Genomic DNA, 25,830 nt, shown 5'->3' with positions numbered 1-25,830 from the left:
AGGAATCTGGAGGGACTGAGTGGGTTGGAAAAGCGGAGATGGTGGAGGGAGTAGGAGTAGGATCAGGTGGACCAATAGGGTGGAGGAGTGGAGCTCCAGATAGAGTTGGATGGTAGGGATATGATGTCGGAGGAAATAGGGGTAATGTCGGAGGAGCAGAGCAGAGTCGGGTGGAGGTAGCAGGGCTAGTCCTGCTGAGATGCACTTTGTGCATTTGTTGGAGAAGGAGGGATGGAGCAGACAGGGAAACAGGGGGTCAGACCAGCAGTGAGGATGTTTGCAGGTGGTACTGGAGGTGCTTGAGTATGGTATATGACAGTATGGGCAGGTGCCTTGGGTCAATGCTTCACATATTCTGTCATAGTCGACTCAACTACTTTCAGTGCCTCATCGCACCAATCAACAGCATTTGGATTCCCTGCAGCACGCTCCGCTGCCTGCTCTTCACGACCACCCCACTGCATTGTAATGTATGCAAGCTTGTAGTATGGGTGGAGGACTAAATCAAACAGTTAGTGTAGCCATGTGCGCATGCAGAAACTAGGACACACCAAGAGCAAGCACATAGACAGGCTTGTTGTCAAACTTCTTGTAGTACTTACCGAGCTTGTCGAGACCTTTCTGGATGGCGCCTTTGTACATCTCGTACTTTGGTAAATTGTGCTTCACCCCCCATGCAGTCTGAAGCTCCTCAATGGCGGGTATAGCATGCCAGAGTGTAGGTTGTTTTTCGGATGAGAAATACTGCTGAATATTATTAGTGTCCTATAATTTAAACAATTAGCGTGTGCAATAAATGATAAGAAATGAACTTACTGCAATAATTTCTTGTGTATCGTTGATGCGCTCCCAGTCGGCACTCTTGAAAGTGAACGCGGACCAAGGTGTCTTCTTGATGAGTTTTCCATTGCATTGAATGGTTGTTATTGGTCCAAAGAGTTTGTCGGCAGTGCTTATAAACAAGTTAATGGGCTGTGAGATAATTCAGCAAGCATTGGGAGAAAAAAAGACTGGGATGTGCATGTCTTAGTGCATAAGCATGACTGAGCATGCTATCTGCCATTCCCCATCTGACGTTGCTGTGCAAAGGGATCTTGAAAACCTTGTCAATGCCACTGTTTCATTGCAGGGTCTCGAAGTATTCTATGCGCTGCCCAGAACATTGTATCTTTGCAATAGGTCAGATTAGTTACAGTAACAAATATATAACAAATAACATACCTTGATGGCAATAGTACGAACTGCAGCAACAATGTCCAGAGAATTTCCAAGAACCCGATTGCTGGAATCAGTAGGGTCGAATTCCCAGATAGCAATACTAGTCTCTACATTGGCAATGTGTGTGATTGTGGACATGAGAGCAACAATGCCAAGGATAACAACGTGAGCTAGACATGGGAGATGGTTTTGAACTGTGTCGAATGAATATATGTTTTGGTGATGGAGGATGGTCTCGATTGTGGAACATGTGGTGTCATTGTTTGAGGTATTATCTGCTGTGAGACAGAAGAGCTGCTGAGCTTGTGAGCAAACACTATACTATAAACGAATCTATCATTGCATACCTTGGATGACTGGCCCACCACAATCCCAGCACACTCACATAAACCAATAAAGTAATGCCCCAAATTGTCCCCACTATGAGCCCCCGAGATGCCTTTGAATGCAATAACTTGTGCCTGAAGAGTCCATCTACCAGTCGCATCGTCCACCTCAATCCAGTGTGCAGTAAGTCCAAAAAATGCAGCCTTAGTTTGGTCAATGGACCAGAGGTCTGTTGTTGAGACACGACCACTGTTGGCAGACTTGAGTTAGTCAGTAGCTAGTACTAGTGCACTATGATAATAAAAATCATTTACCTGAATATCAGACTTTAATTGCACAAAGAAATCCAGGAAGGCGTTGTGGATGTAAGTTGTAATATCATGCGCTGAGGGAATATTGGCCTTCATAGCAGCTGGCTGCATTGCGACTAAACAGTTCCTAAAGGTGGCCTTGTTCAGTAATCAATCAATATCAATGGCTAATTAGTAATCAGTGCTCACCTGATCATCACAGACCACAAATTTTGCAACTGCATGCAGGACATCCTCTCTTGAAAACTGGCGTAACTTTGAGGCCTTCGGAAACATTCCATCTAGCTTCTTCTGAACATTCTTCTTCTTTGCTTCTTCCTGGGCTTGTACCAATGCTTGTGGAAGTGCATGATGGTTCTCGTGTATCCCCAATTCTGCACACTTTTTCTTGTATACATTGTAGTGGCTTCGGATATGCTGATGGCAAGATGAATTACTGCCAACGTGAAACATCTTCCATTTGCCATTTTCTGCAATGAATTGTGCATCTTCCCTTAACACTGCGGGTGAGTATTCTAATATTTCTCAGAGTCAATATACTAACTTGCATATATTGCACCAGCACCCCCGCTTTGTCTCCACCTTGCTGTCTGTTCTGATAAACTTGACAGTACATGCATTTGAGAATATAGTGAGTAGATCATCAGTGCTACTTTTCTTTGTCTTTATTCCTTTGGGGAGTGCGGCATGATGGACGTCTTCAAGATTGATACCATCAATGTCCTTTTTTCAGTTCGTCTTGAGCTAATATCATTATATTCAGAATGAAAAACTGACCTCGTCACAGTCCCCATTTTCTTCAACCATCTCCCCAGTGCTATCAACTGTGCTACACTCATCCACTATGTTGATGGTCTCCTAGGGCCATATGTCTTCCTCAACTTCGACAACGACATCTTCGACAATGACATCTATGGAGTGCTGTGCACGTTTAGTTGCCACCTTCTTCGAGGTACTGTTAAGACCGTGCTCGGGGTAAAGTGGAGTCTGGGGGGCTTGGCTTCAGCTCGTATGCTGCGCCCCTTACCTGAGTACATGCCCCTAATTTCGGGATGTAGTCTGATGTGAGTTCTATGGGTTCCGACAGGACGTCGGAATGGGGATCCTCTGAAGGAGGACTGTCGGACTACTAGGTGAGCGCAGGAAAGTCGGGCAGGGGTTCCGCCCGACAGGAGAGAGGCGGGGGACTACTGGGGTTGGAACCCACAGTAGGAACAGAGTGGGAGGAACAGCTTGGATGAAGTCCGAGGCAGAGCGGAATGGAGGGGGCGGATATGAGGGAGTGCAGGGATCGGATCCGATGCGCAGGAAAGTGCGGCAGATGCACGGGAGTTGGATGAGCGGAGGAACGGGGGGGATGGAGGAACAGTGGAACCCGCAGGATAGCAGAACCCACAGAATAGCGGAACCCGCGGAATAGCGGAACTCGCGGAATAGCGGAACCCGCGGAATAGCGGAACCAGCGGAACCAGCGGAACCAGTGGGACAGAGGAACGGGGAAGTGGGGAAGCAGAGGGTCAGAGGATCAGAGGACAGCCGACCTAGGGAGTCAATCCCCTAGGCCAGGGAACAGGAGTTTTGACTTGGGAAAGACTTTTAAGTCAAAGGACAGAAGAGCAGGGCTTAGAAAAGGTAATATTCAGACTGAGTATCTACAGACAAAGGTACATAGGTTTATATACTCTAAGTAAGGAGCATAGCATAGCAGAAGGCTATGTGCTGAGTGTACAGGATTACAATGGGATGACTGAGACATACGAGAATGAGGCTCGGAGAAAAGTATGTACGCGACGGATCAGACTTGCTAGGGTATAGGGATTACCAGGGATCCAAAAAGCGGAACTATAATACTAAATGGGGATAGGACCAGTCGAGTGGTTCCTAGTCTAGGAGTGGATTGGTGAGGCGGTTGGACGGACTAATGGTCAGGCGGGTCAATACAAGCGGAACCGAAGGTTCCGAGCGGGGAGGAAAAGCAGGGGGAGTAGGAGTAGGATCAGGCGGACTGATAGGGCGGAGGAGCAGAACCCCAGATAGGGTCGGATGGAAGGGGTATGGTGTCAGAGGACATAGGGGTAATGTTGGAAAAGTGGAACAGAGTCGGATGGAGGTAGCAGGGCTAATCCTACTGAGATGCACTTCATGCATTGTCGGGGAAGGAGGAATGAAGTGGACGGGGAAACAGGGGGTCGGGCCAGCAGTGGGGATGCTCATAGGAGGTACTGGGGGTACTCGGATCCAGTATATGACAGGTACATTGTGCCTGTATGATTCTATCATCTGACTCTATGTCTGATCCATCCTTGCTACTGGTTATAGCCTTTCTCTTTCCTGTCTTCTTTGATGATGGCTTTGACTTTGGTGGACGAGCTCATGTAGTTTTTGTATTATGAGAATGTGATACATTGGGTGCTGCACTGGCCTTTTCAGTCTGTCTTATGACACAACTGGATTTTTGATGGCCTGACATGATGATAGAGGGAGGATGGCACTGGTAGACTCAGTTTAGTGACCATGTAGGCTACAACACATGATAAATGCATGTAGTAGGTACTATAACATTGACTCAATATTGGTTCAAACTGGTCTCTACTAGTCTTAGACCAGTTGCAAAATCATACAACTGCAACAGCAACCAGTCTTCACAAGTCCAGTTCAAGGTCCAACTATAATGTCATTTTTTAAGACTGGTTGTGGTCTGGTTGCATCAAAATTACCAAAAAAACCGGACTTAACCGGACTTTAAAACTCTAATTCTGCAATATGTAAAGTGGAGCCAGTGACACTTATGGGGCAGGTACTATCTTGAATATTTCCTTAAGTCTCAAGTATAGATGTACAAAGCATTCAATCAACTCTAAGCCATTATGATACAAGATGTATGGATTGATGTATGGAATTTCTCAGACATTGTACTTCTTTGGTATCACTTTGTCTCTGTGAGAACAGCGAGGGGGATCAGGAGGGGAAGCTTTCACCTTTTTCTTGGATGGTTCCTCCACATCTGCAGGCAGTTGCTTACCCTTCCCTTTGGCATCAGATTTCCTCACCCTCTTGCCTGATTTGCTTGCTTCCTCAGTCAATCTTACCTCTTCTTCCACCCTCTTCTCCTCTTCCACCCTCTTCTCCTCTTCCACCCTCTTCTCCTTCTTACCCCACTCCTCCTCTTCCACTCTCCTCTTCCACTCTCCTCTTCTCCTCAGCCTTCTGCTTCTGCTTCTGCTTCTGCTTCTGCTTCTGCTTCTGCTTCTGCTTCTGCTTCTGCTTCTGCTTCTGCTTCTGCTTCTGCTTCTGCTTCTGCTTCTGCTTCTCCTTCAACATCTTTCTTTCCTCTGTATGCCTCTTCTCAATGTCTCGCCTCACAATAGACAACCCCAGGTTCTCATCTTTCAGTATGGTTTCAACTCCCATCTCTATTTCTGTGATCTTTTCCTCAATCTGGTCACCCACCTGGATCCCCAAGATAAAGTTACCTAAGTAGTCAGGTACACCATCACCAGCTTCATCAGCTTCATGCTCCTGAGCACAACAACACTCATGAAGTAGGAGTCCAAGTCCCAGGATCACAACCATGCCCCATCCATGAGGATTGAACTGGTAGTTATGCAAATCCTCCAGTGCAGCTGAAGCGGTTTCCATATTCACATGGATGTCTTGAGACAGATATGCCTAAAACCATGTCCAAGAAGCCCAGACAGGGAGTTGCTGCTTCCTCGCCTTTGAATCTGTTTTTTGCTTTAAAAAAAGACCAAATTAATGTAAGATCACCAGTTTATTAGATCTAACATACTGGAAGTTTTTCATGTACAGGTGCCGGGTAACATAGCCTGCCAGAGTAACCCGGCACCACGCGTCCAGCTGAGCGGATTGCGTCCTTCTTTTCTTTCTTCCTAGTTCATTTCTCGCACCCACGTCGACTCGTTCAGCATACTAGCTCTCGCATCCTCACTTGTACTTACATTCATTGTTTACTTTCTTTTTATATATATATCGATTACATCTGCCCTCATCCTACTCATTAATTTTCACTTCCAAGCTATGCACCATCATCTTGGTCTTCAACTCGGCGGAGCCCCAAATGCTCCTCCAACTCCACCATCCACCCAAGGAGCCATGGCCTCCGGGTCGAATTCAAACACGCAACCGTCAGCCACAAGGCCACCACCTTCCGACGTCAGAAATCCTTCCGCCCCAATTCCACATCTCCATTCTGGACTGTCTCAGCCTTCAAGTTTACAGACATCCCAATCAACCGCGGCGCAGCCAGCTAATCGTCCTGCAGCACCTATCTCGGTGCCCGTTCCTGATCAACCAGTGCCCCCGCCTGCACCACAGCCACAGGAGCGGAGCATCATTGCAGCAGCTCCTGCTCCGGCAGATGAAATCGCTGCTCTAAGGGCTAGGATTGCTGAGCTCGAGCGTGGGAGCACTCACAGCACCCATATACCGGCCAGAGCCCCCGCTCCTCAACAAGCTCTGATAGCAGACCCTGCAGCTGTTGATCACATTCGAGCGAATTTAGCTAGCTCCAAGGAGGAATCTAAAAAGCTAACTTTACCCGCGCTACAACCGGGCCATAAAGTCAGCGCATTATGCCTGCATAAGTTTTTCACTTCGTGTTTACCGCTCCACTGCCTCCATAGCACTTGCTGCTTGTTCTATTCTCGCCGTCAGTTTTTCCCCTGATGGCTGATCGTCAGCCACCATTATACACCGTACCATTGACCTCACGGGTCCCTTACTGCTGTTCGGCAGCTGTCGTCACGCGCTATTGTCGCATGTTACTGTTACCGCTCCGCACATCAGTTGGCTAATGCACTTCATTGTAGCCATACCTCCCAAGGTGGAGGAAGCTTTCAAGCAGTACTGCTATATTCCCTACATGGCCCTGATGCATGCGGCTCGATCTAAAGCCCATCTCCGCAGAGAGGATTCCGCATTTGTCTTTACACAGGATGGGCTTACAGCGAAAGGCCTTGATCGCTCGAACGAGCTTTTAATCGCAACTGTTGATTGGATTGCCGCAGCAAAGGCTGCAGAGGAAAGAACATTGCACTACTGGGGCGAAGACAGATCCTCGGCCCTAACATCACACCATCTTGTTGTCCTTGATATCGGTCGAACCCATGGTTGGTCAGTAGCAATGCACTACGATGTGCAGCAGAGGGAATTAGCCCATGCGAACCACGAGCATAACTTAGCGGGTCTTGACATAGCAGCTCTGACAATTGCCAATAATAAAATAGCTACACTCGTGCCGCACCCAGCACCTTTCAACCCACCTACTAAGTGATCTGCCCCGAATGACTTTCCATCATCCCCTCACAAGAAATCACAAGTGCACATGTCGAGCCATTGCTTTCGGTGTGGAGCACCAGGTCACTTACCCACTGACTGCTCTGCCGATACCACAGCTGCAGGCAAACCCATCGCAGCCCTCGCTACCAATGCAAGAAGCAGACATGCCCTTGCAACTGCCAGCGGAAAGCATTATTGCTTCAACTGGGCCAATACCTCCAGCTGCTCCTTTGGTACAAATTGCAGGAACGTTCACTCCTGCACCCTCTGCGGAGAGTCGTCTCATGGAGCCAGAAGCTGCAAAGCCCGAGGATGACCCCCGACGGGTGATCACCCCACTTAACCACCTTCAGGTGGAAGAGCTCCTTCGTAAATATGGTATATTCAGTGATTGGTGTCATATATTTGAAGGTATATGCGACGGCTTCGACGTTGGTATCCAGGATCCACCGACTATAACTCATACATTTCGAAAATCATTCTTCGTCCTTACTCAATCCCTCCATAATCGACTCATATATACTATCCGAACAAGCAGCCAGCAGATACTCCATCGGGTTTGCCCCGGCAGACTTAGAGCACTTAATCAGTCCATTTCGCACGTCCCCGCTTGGTTTGGTCCCCAAACCCCATTCAAACAAATTCTGCATAGTTCAAGACCTGTCCTACCCCCGAAACCTCTCAGATATCCAGTCAGTGAATGCCGGAATCAATGCGGACAATTTTCCCACAGTCTGGGGAACCTTCGACGAGACCTCAGCACTCATCCTTACATTACCCCCTGGCTGCATAGCTGCCACCTTCGATGTCTCATCAGCCTACCGTATCATCCCAGTCAAACCGTCACAGCAGAATGCCCTCTGCATTTACTGGAAGGGTATCGTTTACGTGGATCGGGCTCTCATGTTCGGTCTTACCTCCAGTGCTGGCGTGTTTGGCTCTGTTGCCGACATGCTTGTAGCAATTTACGACAAGGCCGGTTTCAGCCTGATTCGAAAATGGGTCGACAACTTCCTAGTCATCAGGCTACCCCACCAATCGTGGACCGAGGAGGATTTCATAGCGCTAACGGCCTACTGCGGCGTCCCATGGAGCCTCGAGAAACTTCAGCTTTTGGCCTCGATCCAGTGATACATAGGTTTTGACTGGGACTTGGACCACAAGATGGTATCCCTCCCAGAGGAGAAACTTCGCAAGGTACAGGAGACATTAGAGTGCTGGTTGCTCAGTGGAGCCTCGTTCACGGCAAAGGAAGCTGCCAGTCTGCACGGAAAGCTGGTGCATGTTGCATGCATCTTTCCCCTAATTCAGCCTTTCCTGCACTCTATCGCAGCCTTTGCCGCCAATTTCCATTCTTCCTGCGCGCACCTTCAGCCATCAGCAGCCGTCCTCGCAGATCTCCCATGGATTCAATCCCTGTTGTCACACCTTCCCAACCAGGTCCCACTCTCCGACCCATCCCCAATGGACATCAGGTGGTGGGGGGATGCAAGTACATCCTTCGGAATTGGCGTCGTCATTCAAAATCGATGGGCCATATGGTGTTGGGCACCTGGCTTCAAAGTCGGGCCCAAGCGAGCATTCGACATAGGCTGGGCAGAAGCTGCAGCAGTGGAGCTTGGGTTTTGAGTAGCCCTCCATCTGGGTACTTATCTATTCCCTCTTTGCTCGTGTTTGCAGACTGTACTAACAGGTGTACACCAAGGTTTCATTTCGCGGGACATGCCGAGAAACATCAACTATCTTGTTCAGTCAGACAACGCAGGTGTAGTGGCAGTAACCAACAAAGGTCGTTCACGCAGCCCAGAAACGAACGCAGTGTTAAAGCACATTTACCGGCTACAGGCAGAGAACTGTGTGTGTTTGCAGGCAGTTTATGTTTTGACTCGCTCCAACATTGCGGACGCGCTTTCGCGTGGCGACGTCGCCGTGTTCAGAGCTGGTTTTCCAGGGGCGACAGATGCAGTTACCATTCCACTACCCCCTCACCTAGTGGGCAAGCTCATCCCATTATTGTGATGTCATTACACCACTTATCCTTGCTGACCAGTCAGTCACCTGCCTCCCCACCCACCTCATGGGTTCCAGGCCCATCCCATCTCCGCCCACAGTGTAAGGCAGGGGAACAAATTTTTCTATGGCGGGGCACAAATTCTCCACCCCCTTCGACTATCGACAATCTGGTCATTCGCCACATAGCCAGTCTAGCGAACCGCGCATCACTTCGGGACACCACCAGCTACGGAGCCGGGCTGCGAAAATTTCACCTTTTTTGTGACATATTCTCGATTCCAGAAGCGGACCGTCTTCCAGCATCATTCAAGCTGCTTCACTCCTTTGCCCTTTGGGCCATCACAGATCCCCAGCCTGGCGATTCAATTTTGTCCATCAGCAGCAGCACACCTTTCGAACCAGTCTCCGTGGGCGTCGTATGAAAATATTTGTCAGCAGTGCGCACCTGGCACATCGCCCAGGGCTGGCCTCCCCCACTCTCTGAATCCCATCACAACCGCATCAATTGGTCCTTGTGCAGCCTGGAAAACATTCAAATTAGCCGTCAAAGGCCCCTCAGGCCACCCGTCACGCTATCAATGCTGGTAGCTCTCAAAGCCACACTCGTTCTGTCAGACCCCTTCGATGCTTGCGTTTGGGCAATAGCGTCATGTGCCTTCTTTGGCATGATGCGGTTCGGTGAAGTTTCCGTCACTTCTCGAGCAGCCTTTACCCCTTCCAAGCACCTCACCCGTGCGCACACATTCTTTGGTGTTGATTTGCTGGGCAGCCCTTACGCCTGTCTCGACCTGCCATCCGCCAAAACTGCACGGGCAGGGGAAATTCAATCAGTCTTTCTCAACGAGCAGGGGGACTTATGCCCCCTAGCAGCCCTGTGCAACCTGGCACAGGTTGTTCCTGCCCTCGCCGACGACCCCCTATTCTCGTGGCGAGACAGTAGAGGCGACATTCACCTGATGGCGAAGATTCGGGCCCTAGAACGCATCAATTCCATCCTGATAGCGTGGGGATGGGGCACATCCTTCGGGCACTCCTTCCGTATAGGTGGCGCATCCTTTTACCTAGCTAAGAAGATTGACCCAGAGATAGTGCGAATTGCGGGGCATTGGAAGTCGCTGGCTTACGAGACCTACATTCGCGTGTTTGAGCAGATCTCTTCACGGCACCTCGCTAACGCAGCAGCACGGTAACGTCGGATCTCACCTCCATGTCTGGTCGGGCTGAGCAGCTGAAGCTGCGGGTTGTTTCAGCTTGACGGGCGAGCGGCTCCACCTGCCTGCGTCCCACCCCGAGCTATCGCTCGGTCCAGCCCAACGCACGAGATCGTGTCACCAATTCCTACTAAGCTAGACGAAGCTGGAAACTGCAGCAAGAAGGTATTGATATAAAGGGACAGTAGAGAGAGACTTGAGATAAGCAACCATGTCCCTAGCAACATGGTATTTGGGGCTGGAATCAGCCATGGACAGAGTCTCCACCTCCACTCCATTTTCATCTGAAGAGCTTTTACCATCATCAACCTTCTTCAGGTGCTCTTCCTCATCTGAAGGGAGTGCAGATAATAAAATCAGCTTGCCTATACCCAACAAAATGTACGATCAGTGTGTTATGACTAATGTGATCTATCCAGTGGGAGTAAAGCATAGTGATTGTGTCCTTTTGCAGGTGGGAAGGGTCCTTGATGATGACATTCTCAGAGATGCATTCCAAATCAAGATAGTGATTGGGATTGTCAGTCACCTCACCCCAGGGCACTGGAGCCCAAGAATTGCTTGTGATAACAGCTAGTGAAAGTGAGTAAATGATAACATCACATAAGGCAATCAACTCACCATAGGCCTTTTGAAAGACAGAGCGAACAACCTTTTGCCTATGCTTGAGCTTAAGAGATCTAAAGCCTGTCAGTAGGCAAGGATAACCATCATCATCAACCTCAACAGTCAGATCTGGGAGATTATCTTCATTGTCATCCTCTCCATCACTATCCTCTCCATCAGCTGTTATAATTTTAGCTACAATATTAGATTTAAAAATTAAAAGCAACATTACCATATTCTCCTTCAAGGAGCCAGTTAGCAAGACAGTCTTGAGCATGTCCAACCCATTTCTTATTGTCTTTGGATGCCTGCATAAAAGGTTTTTTCACCTTTTGAGGTGTGGTCTCCCAGCTTTAGGAAAAAGTTCATTATTATGAATGAAATGAAGTATAAATTTTTTTACATAGTAGTTACTGGAGCCTTTCCCTCACCTCAATCATGGGCTGTAAGGATGACAACATGCAACCCCATAGTTCTCCAAACCATGTCCATAAAGTCTTCCATCACTTTTTTCTGGTCACAAGTATGGTATCTGTTGATATATCATTGAGTTTTGTAACATGTGAGTCAATAGAATGTTAGGAAAAAAATACCTATCCTTGGTATCTGCAGGAGGTCCTTCTTGGTTCCATTTTTCAGTAACTTGCTGAAGCTCCTGTTTCACCTCTGGGGACATAGCCTAGTGCCATTCCCAGGCCAATTTTGTCCTCTGACCCATAGACTTGAGGTTGGAGGTATCATGGTGCTGCTTGTCATATTCTTCAAATTTGTCCTTAAATAATTTTTGGATGACATCAAAAGCAGAGAATTCTGTCTTGTACTTCCCAGCTTCCTCAGGCTTATCATTTTCCTGCTCTCTCACCATCTCTACAGTCACAGCATCTGGAGCAGATCTATCTTTATGCCCTCCCTCAATAATTTCTTCCTCTGCCTTGCAATCCTCGTCATCCTCCAGGAAGTCCAAATAATACATACAGACAGCCTGTATTAATTAGATTAACATAGAATACAATTCTGAAAGCTCACCTTCCAAAGATTTTTCTTGGGAAGCATAACACAAGGGTCTTTGGCTGCTTTGCTACTGCCTATCACATCTTTGATCATCTTGAGGATGCAAGCCCTAATGAAAGAATTTCCTTTAGCTGCAATGAAGGAATCCTTGTGTTCATTCAACACATTGCTAAAAACAAGAGTCCAGCTGGCCATTATATCACAAAATGACAAGGATGCAGGCCAATACAAGTTTGCAGAATGTACAGCAGGCAAGAGTTGATTGCGTTTGAAAACTCAACATCAGATTATGTGACAAACATGGTCATGTGATACATGTGTTTACAAGTTGCGCTATATATGCTGAAATTCACCAAAATTCACCAAGTCCATCTAACAAAGTGTCATTAACAGAGACATGTATGAAATGACAAAGTTTGAGTAGCAAAGTAAGAAATGCACATGATCAAGTCAATAATGGTTTCAAAGGTATGTCCATCCATACACACCCCAGCTTCCTACCTCTTGACAACATGATGGTGTCTTTAGGCTGACTGAAGCTGAAACTCTGGTGGCAGGTGGGATTCTTGTACTCAAAGATGTACATCTTGTCCTCACTGCCCTTGACATAGGCTGAATGCCAAGAATTAGTCCACCCACAGTTCAGGCATTGGATTGGCAGGAAGCTGCCCCAAGGCCAGATCTCTGCATCACCCCATGTGAACTTGAAGATCTGGAGGCTATGTCATATCCTGTACCTCTGGATCTGGAATTCCGGATCTACTCCATTAAAGTCCAGTCCTCCATCTTACTATTCCGCCCGGCGCTCCGCCTTCATCTCCGCACTCACCCCTAACTTCTTTTAGATTAGCTATTGCTCCGGTTACCGGTTATGTCCTATTCCACTATGCTTACTGATCTGTCCATTCTTACTTCATTTCCGACTTCACTGCTTTGATCCGTTATACTTAGTAATAGACTTTCCACATGCTTCGTACATAGCCCTCACCTTTGCTGACTGATTTACCTACATGATACCTACAGTATATAAACCCCTGTAATACTCCGGAACTCCTCAGTTCGAATATCATCTTAGTTCTGCTCATTCCTGCAATCTCCGGACTTGAGTCTCATCTCTTGTCCACCTCCAAGTCTTAGGGGTTAAACCTTAGGACTACTTCTCCGGCTCTACCTTAGGGTAGTCTAACCTCTGTTCTGTTTCTACTCCGGACTTCCATAGTAGCCTTACTCCATCCCTGCATAAACCTTCTGGAGTTCTGCCAAACTCCACCGACCCTAAGTCCTCTGGAACTCCCCGGACTTCTGTCGGACTTCCCCTCTGTCCCCCGGAAATTAAAGGGCACGTACTCGGGTAAGGGGCGCAGTGCATGAGCTGAAGCCGAAGCCCTTTGAGCAACCTCTCCCTTGAGCACGACCTTAACAGGCTAGCCTCAAGTGGTATCAGTAACAGAACATCAGTGTGACAACTAAAGACGGAGCTAAGATTAACCAGTGGCAGGCCTCTTCCCCTTCCCTTTGGCAGACATTATTGATCTAATCTCTGTCTTTGTGGCTTGTCTTTGCTACCACTGAGAACCCTAGCAAAGACAGGCAAAAAAGACAGAGCTGAGATTAACCAGTGACAGGACAGTATTTTGGATCTGGAGGGTGAGGCTGACTTACCTGCAGAAGTTGCTGAAGTTTGGATGCCATCATGGGCAGCATCTGATACCATCATGGATGATATTATCATGGCATTACGTCAAGAAGAACTCAAGCTTTGAAAGGGTCAAGCAAATGACTGTCTGGAAAAGCTTCGTCAAGCCTTGGGTGACAGATCAGTGGTGTTTCGAGAGAAAATACACTTTAACAAATCAATTCATCATCAGGGCACTAGATCCAACAAGGAACTTCTAAAAATAACTCTGTCCATCAACAAACAGTCCCGAGGATACCATCGGTTAAGGGCAGCAATGCAACAATTGGGGGCTGACTCTGATACACTAACTTTGTATCAACCCCTATAAAGGCTCAGGACCTTGTAGTGAGCAAAGAAGTCACAGAGGAAAATAGGCATGGTCAGGGTTCTGATAGACTAGCTTGGCTTTGGAGGATCAACAATGTAGAGGACAGTCAAAAGAACAAGTGGATGAATAAGTGTGAGTTTTCATGTCATCTGATTTTTGTCAAGCTCATGAGCTTATTTTCCCCATTTGAAGTTTATTGTGTGAATTGGTTGAAAGCCAAAGCAAGATATGACCATTGGAGTGAAGAATTGAAATTGGTATAACATGAAATGTTTTGGACAGTATCCTGGTTTCAGACACAGGAGGCCAGGTAGAGAGCAAGGGCAGATGAAAGCATCAAGGATAGGCATAAGGCATATGCTGAGAAGCAGGCTTCAATGTGGGCTGAGTTTTCAGCTGAGGGTCTAAAGAATTTTCAAGGAAAATTCATTGTAATGAGTTGATCTTGGAGATGTCCTAATGTAATTACCTTACTTCTAATCTACCCAAACCCCATGTACTATAAATACAGATTGGCCAAAAGTAGTACAGGTCACAACCTGTGCAGCCAGCCCACTCCCACAGGCTGTAACAGCAGGCTGGCCTGTAGTGGTATAGGTCACCACAGGTGTGGCTGGCACACTCCCACAGGTTACAACAGTAGACTGACCTGTAGTGGTATGGGTCACCATAGATTTGTCTGTCCCCCCTATACTGCAGAGGTATGGCCAACATGACTCAAATAAGGTCTATAGGTAGGCCTGGTATGCTTTTCATATGTGGGACATGTATGGCCAGGTGCTCACTTCACACCAGAACTAGGGCAGCCTGCCATGCCACTGGCTTGTAGGTTTAGGGTAGTCAAGTGTTTGCTCCACCTATACACTATATTAATGGGAAGGTTATAGTATAAATAGCTGGTGTATCCTAAAAAGCTCCCCAAAACTATTCATTATGCAGACCCTTTGAACCAGTATTGTAGCTTTGACTTCTTTGCCTTGGATGATGAGAAGATCAGTGATTATGGGCCCATTGGCACATTGAACCACAAACCTAAAGTATGCATGGATCAATGTATCAAGACCCTATCTTTTTCAAGGAATACCTAGTGAATCTCAGATGGTTTCAAATTCACTGTACACTAGTATGGGTTACCATGGGGGTGGGCATCCACCCTCTACATACTGCAGAGGCAGTCTGACCAAAAGGAGTACAGGTTACAAACCATGTAGCTGACCCCTCTCTCACATGCTGCAACAGCAGGCTGGCCCATGGTGGTATGGGTCAACATGGGTGTGGCTGTCATATACCAGATCCGAGTACCCCCAGTACCACCTATAAACATCCCTACTGCTGGTCCGACCCCCTGTTTCCCCATCTGCTCCATTCCTCCTTCTCTGACAATGCACAAAGTGCATCTCAGCAGGATTAGCCCTGCTACCTCTGCCCAACCCTGTTCCACTCTTCCGACACTACCCCTATGTCCTCCAACACCATACCCCTTCCATCCGACCCTATCTGGGGTTCTGCTCCTCCGCCCTATCAGTCTGCCCGATCCTACTCCTACTCCCTCCGCTTTTCTGACCCCCCGTTCCCCCATTCCTCTGTTCCTCCGCTTGTCCGACTTCCTGTGCATTGGAACTAAACCCCGCACTCTTGCATCTGCCCCCTCCATTCCGCTCTGCTTCGGACTTCATCCAAGCATTCCCTTCCACTCCACTTCTACTGTTGGTTCCGACCACAGTAGTCTCCTGCCTCCCTCCTGTCAGGTGGAACAACCCCCGCCCGACTTTCCCGTGCTCACCTAGTAGTCTGTCGGTCCTCCTTCAGAGGACCCCCATTCCGACGTCCTGTCGGAACTCATAGAACTCATGTTGGACTACATTCTGAAATTAGGGGCATGTACTCGGGTAAGGGGTGCAGCGCATGAGCTGAAGCCAAGCCCCTCAGACTCCGCTTTACCCCTGAGCATGGTCTTAACAGTGGCTGTCCCCCTTCTACACACTGTGGAGGCAGCCTGGCCACATATAGTATAAGTCACAACCTGTGTGGCCAACTCACTCCCACATGCTGCAACAGCAGGCTGGCCCATAGTGGTATGGGTCAACATAGGTATGACAGGCCCCCTCTACATACTGCAGGGGCAGACTGGCTAACAGGAGTATGGGTCACAATCTGGCCGGCCAGCCCTCTCCCACACTTTGCAACAGCAGGCTAGCCTGTAGTGGTATAGGCCACCATGAGTACAACTGTCTACCATACTGGCCAACAATAGCAGGTTCCACACTGGCTGTCAAGGGTTCTACATTGCCGGCCCCTCTGTTAAGACTGTGCTCGGTGGTAAAGTGGAGTCTGAGGGGCTTGGCTTCAACTTGTATGCTGCGCCCCTTACCTGAGTACGTGCCCCTAATTTCGGAATGTAGTCCGACACGAGTTCTATGAGTTCTGACAGGACGTCGGAATGGGGGTCCTCTGAAGGAGGACCGACAGACTACTAGGTGAGCACGGGAAAGTCGGGCAGGGGTTGTTCCACCCGACAGGAGGGAGGCAGGAGACTACTGTGGTCGGAACCAACAGTAGAAGCGGAGTGGAAGGGAGTGCTTGGATGAAGTCCGAAGCAGAGCGGAATGGAGGGGGTGGATGCGAGAGTATGGGGTTTAGTTCCAACACATGGGAAGTCGGACGAGCGGAGGAACAGAGGGGTGGAGGAGCGGAGGATCAGAGGATCAGAGGGTGGCCGACCTAGGGAGTCAATCCCCTAGGCCGGCTAACAGGAGTTGACTAGGATCAGGCCCAAGTCAAAGAACAGAAGAGCAGGGCTTAGAAAAGGTAATATTCAGACTGAGTATCTACAGACAAATGTACATATGTTTATATACTCTAAGTGATGAGCATAGCATAGCAGAAGGCTATGTGCTGAGTGTACAGGATTACAATAGGATGACTGAGACATACGAGAATAAGGCTCAGGGAACAGTATGTACGTGACAGATCAGAATCGCTAGGGTATAGGGATTACCGGTGATCCAAAAAGTGGAACTATGATACTAAATGGGGATAGGACCAGTTGAGTGGTTCCTAGTCTAGGAGTGGACCAGTGAGGCGGTCGGACGGACTAATAGTTGGGTGGGACAAGATGAGCGGAACTGAGCGGGTCAGAAAAGCGGAGGGAGTAGGAGTAGGATCAGGCAGACTGATAGGGCGGAGGAGCAGAACCCCAGATAGGGTCGGATGGAAGGGGTATGGTGTCGGAGGACATAGGGGTAGTGTCGGAAGAGTGGAACGGGGTTGGGCAGAGGTAGCAGGGCTAATCCTGCTGAGATGCACTTTGTGCATTGTCAGAGAAGGAGGAATGGAGCAGATGGGGAAACAGGGGGTCGGACCAGCAGTAGGGATGTTTATAGGTGGTACTGGGGGTACTCAGATCCAGTATATGACACCCTCCTGTATTTATATGGGCTGGCCAAGCCAGGTGTATGACTATAAATAAGCTTATAGATATATCATATATATAAGAGTCACTGGCTTGCACATGGTTGCATACTGGCCTCATACCAGCCTATCCAGGTACTGCAGATATGTCATTTATACAAGAGTCACTGGCCTGCACATGTCTCACATAGTCAGCCAGTCCTGGGTACACATGGGCCAGCCGCTGTCCTGTAGACCTGGTTTTGCAGGCCAATGTACATGTCCTATGACAGGGTTCTACAGTATAAATGACTGAAGGGTCTGCAGTAAAGAAGTTTGCATTTAGAAGCAATCAGCAGCTCACATCTTTGCCTTGATGACCTTTCATTTGCCAAGAATGGACAAGATGAGAGACACCAGTTGGCTCAGAGATGTGATTTTCATCAGCATACTGATATTCCAAGCTCCTGTGCATGAACTGTAAGTGAGGACCTTCATAGGACCTCAAAGCTTCAGTCTCCAATGTCCCATTGTGAGGGTACCATATGAGACAATCATCCCAGTTATGCCTACCATCGGAGTTGCTTTGGTGGGGCTTGAGAAAATGATGCAGAACTTGAGTAGCCCAAAGGGCATTGTCAATGACCTCCTTCTGCTGAGCCCATTACTAGTTGAGCACCCAGTTGCTGCTTGAAGGCTTAGGAGCTCACCTGAAGTCCATCAAAAACCACTGTCACACCTTCGTGCTGAATTTTCTCCAGATCAGCTACAGAGCGACCGAGAATGGATGGGGTCTTCAAACCACCCACATATTTGGGGGCATGCTGCTTATGTATTGGCACTGAGTGTTAATGTTGAGTAAAGGCCCTTGCAAAAGCTCACCTTGCATGCGCTCTCAGCCAACTTAGGGGAAAGAGGCACATCGCAAGTAACCATTCAATTTGAAAAGTAAGCCGCCATTAATGTCCCATCAGTATTGCAAAACTTTGCAGAGAAAGCATCAGCTTCCCAATCAGCCATATTATGCATTGCATCCATAGCATGAGCTTTATCAGCCTTGCAGGGCCTTTTCCACACAGCAAGTTGAGGTAGTTGAATGCCCAGATGTCACGAATTCCTAATACAAACCATTTTTCATTTCTCGGTTTTCCTTCGGCTACTTCCAGTACCTGAACCGGTCACGTGACTCCTCACCCTGTCACACCTTCACCTCTTCACATATCACCCGTGGTTTCTCCGATTGGCTCCCCTACTCCACAGGCTAGAACAATCTCGCTTCCCAAAGAAGAACTGGTCGGAACTTGGGTTTCTGTTTAGTTGCCGTCTTACTCATTTGCTTATATATCATGATGTCATACTTAGTCATCCGCAGTATCGTACGACTCTTTTCTCATTGGCTGATTTCTTTCAGACTCCTATTCAATGTTATGTATATAAGTAGGTTAGTTAGTGAAAGTACTCCTTAGACTTAACCTCTTCGTTTCCTACGCTTGTAGTGACGTAGACGTTCACGCTCAATACCATCTTGTTCACTATCCTCTTGACTGAGTCCTAGTGGTTGTGTGCTCACCTTCATCATTATTGGTGAACATTGGTCATAACACCGGAACACAGAATGTTGGCACAAAGCAAGACCAGAATTGTGCAGCGCCTCAGGCATTCCACCTAAAACCTTTCTCCTCTTGTTGGATTGTCAATGAGGTTTGATGAGGGTGGGGCCTGCGGAGGTCAGGGAGTGGAATGCATGTTGCACCAAGAATTGTGGTCTTGTCATTGTGAGTCAGGTGCACAGCAGCCATTGCAACTAGTTTTGCATCAGTTATAACATTTCCTTTCACTCTCTGCAAAGAATCAGAGCACACAATAATGTGTAACAGTTTGCATACCTTGCAAGTGGAACTCCGAGAGCTTGAAGCCCACTTGGTCATAATTTGAGAAAAGGATATTGATGGTAGTGGTATCACCTCAGGACACTTCAGTCAACCACTTAAAAAGACCTTTTAGGTCTATGTGTTTGTGTCTAGCAAAGGACCTAGTGGGTGTGTTCTAGGATGGTACTCCCATTATTTTACCTTATGTACTGGGATATCCCAGCCCACGCTCAAGAAAGTATCTGGGCTATCCCTAGTGCCTATTTGTGATCTTTCCCTATCCCATCTGGAATCACTCTAGTATGTCTTTGGGACATCCCAGTGCATTTATTAGGCAGGCTTTCCCATCATAATAAGAGTAATAGGGGTCCTTTTTGAAACATTTTCAGGACATTTGGATCCACAATTTTGTACATTTATAGGAAGCAATAATGAGTATGTACATCATCTAGTCTCTTCCACTGCCTATTCTATGACATCTGGACTCTCTTAACCCCCTTTCCACACTATTTGGGCTCTCCCACCCATCCTTGTATCACCAGTTGGGCTTTCCCATCCACCCTTTCCACACCATCTGGGTTCTCCTATCTTCCCTTCTATCACTGTCTGGACTTTCCTGCTGACTCTATTCACACCATTTAGGCTTTCCTGCCAATCTATCCCACATCATCTGGGCTTTCCTATCTATCCTTCCATCACCATCTGGGCTTTCCCATTTATCCTTCTAATTTCCCCATAATATATATCATTACCCCACTCAGGAACATTACCCAATTAATTTCCCCACAACTTCTATTACCTACTTACTGATTATCATCCTCATAGTAAGATAGACCTCGTTCATACACTAGTTCATCACATGACTTTAGGCCATGAACATGTTCTTTGGCTTGTAATTCTGCTTTGGATGAGAATTAGCAGAATCTATTTTATGATCCTGTGAGGATGAACTATAGTATTAATGTTGTCTCCTCAGAATGTTTATTTTCAGCAACTTGAGGGAGGAGTAGGCATTTTTATGGCAAATTTACCATTGTGACCTGATATGTGACCTCAGTCACCTCACTTGAGACATTTGAACTCACAAACACTGCTCATCTCTCAGTTCACCAATTTAAATTATAAAAATTACATGCATGTCTTGTTACAGACTCTCCGCACATAATCATAGAATGAAATTTTCTCAGAGTTCATACACATGGAGTTAGGCGTAAATTCATCAAAATGTCATGCTAGATCATGTGATGAACTGGTGTATGAATGAGGTCTATCTTAGCTGATTTCCGCATTTTTGACTATCTCCTCACATCTTCTATAATGTAGTATTTATTTCCCTTTATATCCCCATATTTCGCATTTTTGACTACCCACTGTGGGAATTACTCTACAACACCTAAAATATCACCCAATTTAGTAACTTACCAATATATCAACACAATCTGTTTTGATGCATGAATCATATGAAGTTGGAAGTTTGTCAAGGATCAAATAAGAGTCTTTGTTAACACCAATAAGGTTGGAAGGTCACAACAAACAGTTTGTTGAGTGGATGTCTAATGCTGAAGTTACTCAAGAGTCAATGCATGAATGGAAAAATTGGTCATGGGAAGGGGAGGCTCGCTGCAGGCAAGCCGAGGAACTTGGAAGGGGTCAGCGCTCGGAAGTCAGAAAACCATCCCAGGGGGAAGTCTCTGGGAGTACCGAAACCTCGCTACTGTGTTGTAAGGCTAGTTATGAGTTCGAAGGGGAAATGTAACAAGACGAAGTAGATAAGTGACGAGTGCAACGGCGAACGAGACGAGTAGAGTAAACATATATGTCGAGGACTTTCTGTGATGGTTTTCGATCGAGCTTGGAGCGGGGAATCAGCGTCTAGGATTCTGCTATGGTATGAGTGTACATGGGCAGTTTATATACGTTTTCGAGTACTTGGCTAGACCTGAATGAGAATACGAAGCATATGGAGAGGTGAAAATACTTCGGTGAAGCAAGGAGATCGTGGAGCGTGAGCACAAGGTGAGATAACGAAAGAAAGTGAAAAGGAGATGTAAAGGAATGTATCCGCGTGACTCGGATGCGAAGAGTGACGCTCTTCGCATCAGTGTGTCACATGGACGAGTTCGAACGCATGGCGATTCGATCGTCTTCATTTTGAAGCGCAGTCGGGGCATAAAGGATATTGAATCCTTACATCCCCTTCCAACTTCGAATATCGACCGTCCTCGGTCGATCTTCCAACAAATAAACTAAAAGGAAAATCGTACTGTATAGTAGAGAATAGAAATGCAGATTAGGTAGAGAGGGAGAGATAAACAACGCATCTAGTTTTGTTCATTGTCAATACCTGCGAGAGCTTGAGGGTTGATAAACTGCGTGACTTCAAGTGAGGTGGGAGAGCGCGGGTGATAAGGGATAATTCGGAAAGCTGCAAACTTCAGTTTGGAGACGGAGCCGTCAACTTCTGCAAGGCGATAAGAGCCGCCTGCGGAGCGCGAGACTACAATCATTGGTCCAAAGTATCGTGGCTTGCACTTAGCATTTGCAGCTGCCTCGATCTTTTTGTTGAGGACTAGTACTAGATCTCCAGGCTTGAATGCATAATCGTGGATGGTGTTGGCGAAGCGACGCTTGAAGTCCTTGATTGATGCGAGACGGCTGTTAAGAAGTCGGTCGTGAGCGAGTGCGAGATCTTCGTCTCGCTTAGCGAGTTGAAGGGCCTGGGCGGCAATTAGGTCATTAGTCGAGAGAAGGGATGTGACATCGGGGAAGGTGAAGGTAGCGTTGACGAAATCGAATGGAAGTAATGGCTCAATACCGTGGGCTAAATAATAAGGGGAATAGCCAGTAGATCTTCGAGTAGTGACGCGATCGGCCCAAAAGATATGGTGTGTGAGGGTAGGCCATTGAGTGATGTCTCCGTTGCATGCTTTTACAAGAGAGTCGCGAATAGAATGATGAGAGCGTTCAACGAGGCCGTTGGCTTTGGAGTTATAGGCAGAAATACGAATGTGCCGGATATGATACTTTTGGGCGATCCAATCGAGTGCAGCAACGAACGGGGTGCCATTATCCGTTACTATTTCTTCTATGGTGCCCCATCTGCAAAGAATTTCTTCGAATAGGAACGCTCCCAGTGTTCTTCCAGTTTCCTTTCTCAACATTCTAAACTCCGGCCAATTAGACAGCGAGCAGCGTGCTTGAACGATGTAAGAATATCCATGCGCTGTGGGCATGTACATTGAATCCGTGAAGGCTTTTCGGAAGAGCGTTGATGGGATAGCGACTGTGGGTGGAATGACAACCTTCTCGACGGACCGGATTTGACATTGGTGGCACATTTTAAGGTACCAGGTGAGATCTTTGTCAAGTGCTGGCCACCAGAAGCGGTCGGTGATGGTGCGTCGTGTAGAATAGAAACCTTTGTGACCAAGGTTATCGTGGGCTTCGTGCAGAATACGAGCACGGTCCGAGCCGAAAAGTACCAGCTGATGACGTCCCGCCGAGTCTTTACGCCAGAGATGACTGCCTTGAGTGAAAAATTGATGTGCGCGTTTGCGGAGGCAGAGTCGGTCTGAGTCTGGAATAGAGGATGGGAAAGAGAGGGTTTCCAGGTAGGTCTTGATTAACTGCAGATTGTTGTCGTGGCGAAGGGATATGCTATTAGAGGGGAGGTTGGGCTCGGAGTCGTCACGGTGCAGGGTCCTGGTAGTCGTGAGGATGAGAGTGCTGTGGGTCTTTCCAGGCCATGCGTCATCTAACTCTTTTGCCACCCATAGTCCACATCCCAAAATCTCATCTATCTCATCTTCAACCTCTTCTGTTGCCTCATCTGGGTATTCTTTGTCTTCGGGTGCTGAGGGTCGTCGAGACAAACCGTCTGGACCAGCGTGTCGTTTCCCTGGTATATGGCGGAGTTTGAAATCAAAGAGGGAAATCCCGGCGATCCATCTGTTAACTGCCGCGTTGGGTTGAATGTCTGGGTTGCTCAACATTCCCTTAATGTATTTGGCGTCTACCTCCACCGTGAATGCCTTTAGTCCGATGAGCCAGACCTTGGCTGCTCGAAGAGCACGAAATAAGCCATAAAGCTCGATCTTGGCCTGTGAGTAGCGAGACTCTCGCTCGTTCCAAGTGATAGAGCCAAAACGGGCTGGGCGGCGACGTCCGTCGTTGTCGAGCTGAAGTAGTATCCAGCCGCATGCGATATACGAGGAGTCGACTGATAAAATGACCTCTTTTCCAGATGAATAATCAATGGGTTGAATAGCCGGGGAAGTGACAATAGCATCCTTTAGCTCATTCATGGCGTTCTGGGCTTGGTTATCCCAATTGAAGGTAACATTGCTGCGGGTGAGGTTCGTGAGTGGGCGAGCGATGGATGCGTAGTCCTTGATCCAGTTGCGGACAGTTCCCACGGTACCTAAGAATCCGTGAACCTCGGTTTGAGTTGAGCAGGGTGGCCAACTTTTGATTTTAGCTACCTTCGAATCATCCGGAATTCGACCTTCGTACGTGCAGAGTTGTCCGACGACTAGAACTTCTGGTACACATAGGAAGAGCTTTTTCGCTGAGATGGTGGCACCAGCATGTTTCAACCTATGGAGGACGCGATTAGCATCTGAGCAGTGTTCCCATACGAATCTACGGATTCCAGGGTTGCTGGGAAGAACTTCATAAGTGCCGTCCGGTAATTCATAGCGAGTGTGAGGTCCGAGTACGTTTACGTCGTCTTGGAAGTTCGGGGCTATCTCTGTCTCTGCTTGCAGGATGAATGCTACATCATTCTGGAAAACTGCCGGTGAGTCAGTCCATCCTTGTGGTAGGACTGTGAGGCGATAGGTGCCGAGGGGTGTCTGAAACGTAGTGATATCATGTGACTCTTCGGCGAGGGCTCGATGATTGAATTCGACAAACAAATCCATCATAGAATAGATGGACCGTCCTGTGCATTGCTCCGCAAACAGTTCGACATAAGGCATGGTGGCGGCATCTTTGACGGTGATGGAATTGAGCTGTTGGAGGTCGTGGACAATGCGGACTGCACCACTCTTCTTGGCAACACAAAACCAGCGTGATTGATAAGATGAATTTGATGGCTCATACACGCTGGAGGCTATCTTCAATTTGATGAGTTTAATGACTTCATCCTTGATACCCGGTGGAATAGGAGGCTGACGATGTATCCAAGGTACGTGTTCGATGGTTGGTATGATAACCGGCGGGAAATAGTCATCGCAGAATCGTCCTTTCTCGGTTTCATCCCAGGCGAGGGCAAGCTCATTGTTCGTTAGAACATGCGCAGCAAGTTTTTGCTCTTCTGGGAGCAGGAACTCATTCTTGAAGACTCCGAGTTCGTCCATGCGAGTTTGGGTGAGGCGGGTACTGGGTATGAAGGCAGGAGGTGTGGGGGAAAGGAATGGTAGGGATGCGAGAGGGTCCTCTGGAAATCGGCGGATGATGCGTGCATGCGCCGGCATTGTGGTGGCGACGGGTTTCACCTTATTGGCGACCTTTTTGTAGGCGAAAGTGCGGCGTAGTGGGTTAATATCGAAGGAGCCTTTCAAAAGGTTTTGGGCGGCGGCTGATGCTGTGAGGGATGAAGTGGGAGCATTACGTTTAAAATCAGGTGCTTCGAGAGATTCGATAGCGCGACCTCCCTCCTTGTCGAGTTTGTCGCCCATGTTCTTGGAGAGCTTAAAAACCTCGAGGGGTTGGGCTGAAAAAACGGCCGCAGTGAGGGCGAGTGAAGGATGTGGCCAAGGTCGGGGTATAGTGGTGACTGTTCGGACCTTGCTATGGTCTGTAGGATCGTGGACGGAGACATGTACTCCGTTAGTGTCCTCAACTTTTGACAGACGCACGAGCCGCTGCCAGGGTCGCCCTAAGAGCAGGCGATAAGGTGCGTCAGGCACCACATAAGCATGGGCCCAGGTTTTGATGCCCTCGACATCTATTTCCAGCATTTCCAGACATCCTGCCATCTCTTGCAATCCTCCGTTGGCCGTCTGCATGCGCATTCGCACGTCTTGGTTGATGGGTGCGTTCGTCTTCTGCCAGACGTCTTCTCGGATTACGACTATTTCGGATCCTTCGTCCAGCAGCGCGAGTTCTGAATGGGAGCCGTTCAGCGTTACGCGAATTTCGCGTAATGGTGTGGCGTGCTCGATCTGCAAGGGGGTGGTGCTGGTTGCTGCAACAAGGGCTTTTGCTGGGGGTATGGTGGAAGGTGCTGGTATTCGCTGAGTGCGGGAATGCTCAACCGCCTCTTTCCTCAAGTCTGGGCTGATCGATAAGAGGTCTGATATCGTTAAATGGGGAATGGGGATGTTAAGGATGGCCTCGTAGAGCCGTTTAGCTGCATCGGGTGAGTTTGCCTTCGACTCATACCGAAAGGCAGGTTCTTTCTTCATTTCGATAGTGGCTGGTTTGACGGCTTCGGAAGGAGCGGGAATCGAGACGGTTTGCATAGGAAAGGCACTATCTGGAGTGTTCACCTTGGACTTGGACCGAGTGACGGCAAGTGCCTCAGCCGTCTGCTCATCCTCCTCTTCTTCAACCGTCACCATTA

General features: G+C 48.0%; 9 protein-coding genes across 9 annotated transcripts; 3 read left to right on the top strand and 6 right to left on the bottom strand.

The window, feature by feature from the left end:
• Positions 1–338: 338 nt before the first annotated feature.
• EDB91DRAFT_1045748 (uncharacterized protein) lies at positions 339–960 on the bottom strand (the record flags this gene model as incomplete). The annotated part of the gene is made up of 3 exons (XM_041313210.1): positions 339–499; positions 552–765; positions 817–960. Coding segments are annotated over 3 exons (519 nt in total), but the record flags the coding sequence as incomplete, so codon positions are not given.
• An 851-nt stretch (positions 961–1,811) lies between these two features.
• Positions 1,812–2,006, bottom strand: EDB91DRAFT_1045528 (uncharacterized protein; the record flags this gene model as incomplete). Its single annotated transcript, XM_041313196.1, has 1 exon — positions 1,812–2,006. A coding segment is annotated over one exon (195 nt), but the record flags the coding sequence as incomplete, so codon positions are not given.
• A 156-nt stretch (positions 2,007–2,162) lies between these two features.
• On the bottom strand, positions 2,163–2,339 carry EDB91DRAFT_1034497 (uncharacterized protein; the record flags this gene model as incomplete). The annotated part of the gene is made up of 1 exon (XM_041312775.1): positions 2,163–2,339. A coding segment is annotated over one exon (177 nt), but the record flags the coding sequence as incomplete, so codon positions are not given.
• A 2,667-nt stretch (positions 2,340–5,006) lies between these two features.
• On the bottom strand, positions 5,007–5,495 carry EDB91DRAFT_1078316 (uncharacterized protein; the record flags this gene model as incomplete). The annotated part of the gene is made up of 1 exon (XM_041315010.1): positions 5,007–5,495. The coding sequence occupies one exon, from the start codon at positions 5,493–5,495 to the stop codon at positions 5,007–5,009; it is 489 nt and encodes a 162-aa protein (XP_041182268.1).
• A 1,189-nt stretch (positions 5,496–6,684) lies between these two features.
• On the top strand, positions 6,685–8,054 carry EDB91DRAFT_1003006 (uncharacterized protein; the record flags this gene model as incomplete). The annotated part of the gene is made up of 3 exons (XM_041312264.1): positions 6,685–6,973; positions 7,734–7,850; positions 7,915–8,054. Coding segments are annotated over 3 exons (546 nt in total), but the record flags the coding sequence as incomplete, so codon positions are not given.
• Positions 8,055–9,172: 1,118 nt separating this feature from the next.
• EDB91DRAFT_1045721 (uncharacterized protein) lies at positions 9,173–10,357 on the top strand (the record flags this gene model as incomplete). Its single annotated transcript, XM_041313209.1, has 3 exons — positions 9,173–9,537; positions 9,570–9,580; positions 9,606–10,357. 3 exons carry the CDS (start codon positions 9,173–9,175, stop codon positions 10,355–10,357), a joined length of 1,128 nt encoding a protein of 375 aa, XP_041182266.1.
• Positions 10,358–10,513: 156 nt separating this feature from the next.
• EDB91DRAFT_1243808 (uncharacterized protein) lies at positions 10,514–11,298 on the bottom strand (the record flags this gene model as incomplete). Its single annotated transcript, XM_041322341.1, has 4 exons — positions 10,514–10,710; positions 10,781–10,951; positions 11,000–11,164; positions 11,217–11,298. The coding sequence occupies 4 exons, from the start codon at positions 11,296–11,298 to the stop codon at positions 10,514–10,516; spliced, it is 615 nt and encodes a 204-aa protein (XP_041182265.1).
• A 365-nt stretch (positions 11,299–11,663) lies between these two features.
• On the bottom strand, positions 11,664–12,190 carry EDB91DRAFT_1243807 (uncharacterized protein; the record flags this gene model as incomplete). Its single annotated transcript, XM_041322340.1, has 2 exons — positions 11,664–11,966; positions 12,011–12,190. 2 exons carry the CDS (start codon positions 12,188–12,190, stop codon positions 11,664–11,666), a joined length of 483 nt encoding a protein of 160 aa, XP_041182264.1.
• Positions 12,191–13,994: 1,804 nt separating this feature from the next.
• EDB91DRAFT_1045363 (uncharacterized protein) lies at positions 13,995–14,264 on the top strand (the record flags this gene model as incomplete). Its single annotated transcript, XM_041313186.1, has 2 exons — positions 13,995–14,133; positions 14,194–14,264. Coding segments are annotated over 2 exons (210 nt in total), but the record flags the coding sequence as incomplete, so codon positions are not given.
• Positions 14,265–25,830: the final 11,566 nt, after the last annotated feature.

Source organism: Suillus paluster (assembly GCF_016628075.1).
Source record: "Suillus paluster strain FC165 chromosome Unknown EDB91scaffold_5, whole genome shotgun sequence".
Taxonomy (NCBI): domain Eukaryota; kingdom Fungi; phylum Basidiomycota; class Agaricomycetes; order Boletales; family Suillaceae; genus Suillus; species Suillus paluster.
This window is presented reverse-complemented; position numbering and strand designations above follow the sequence as displayed.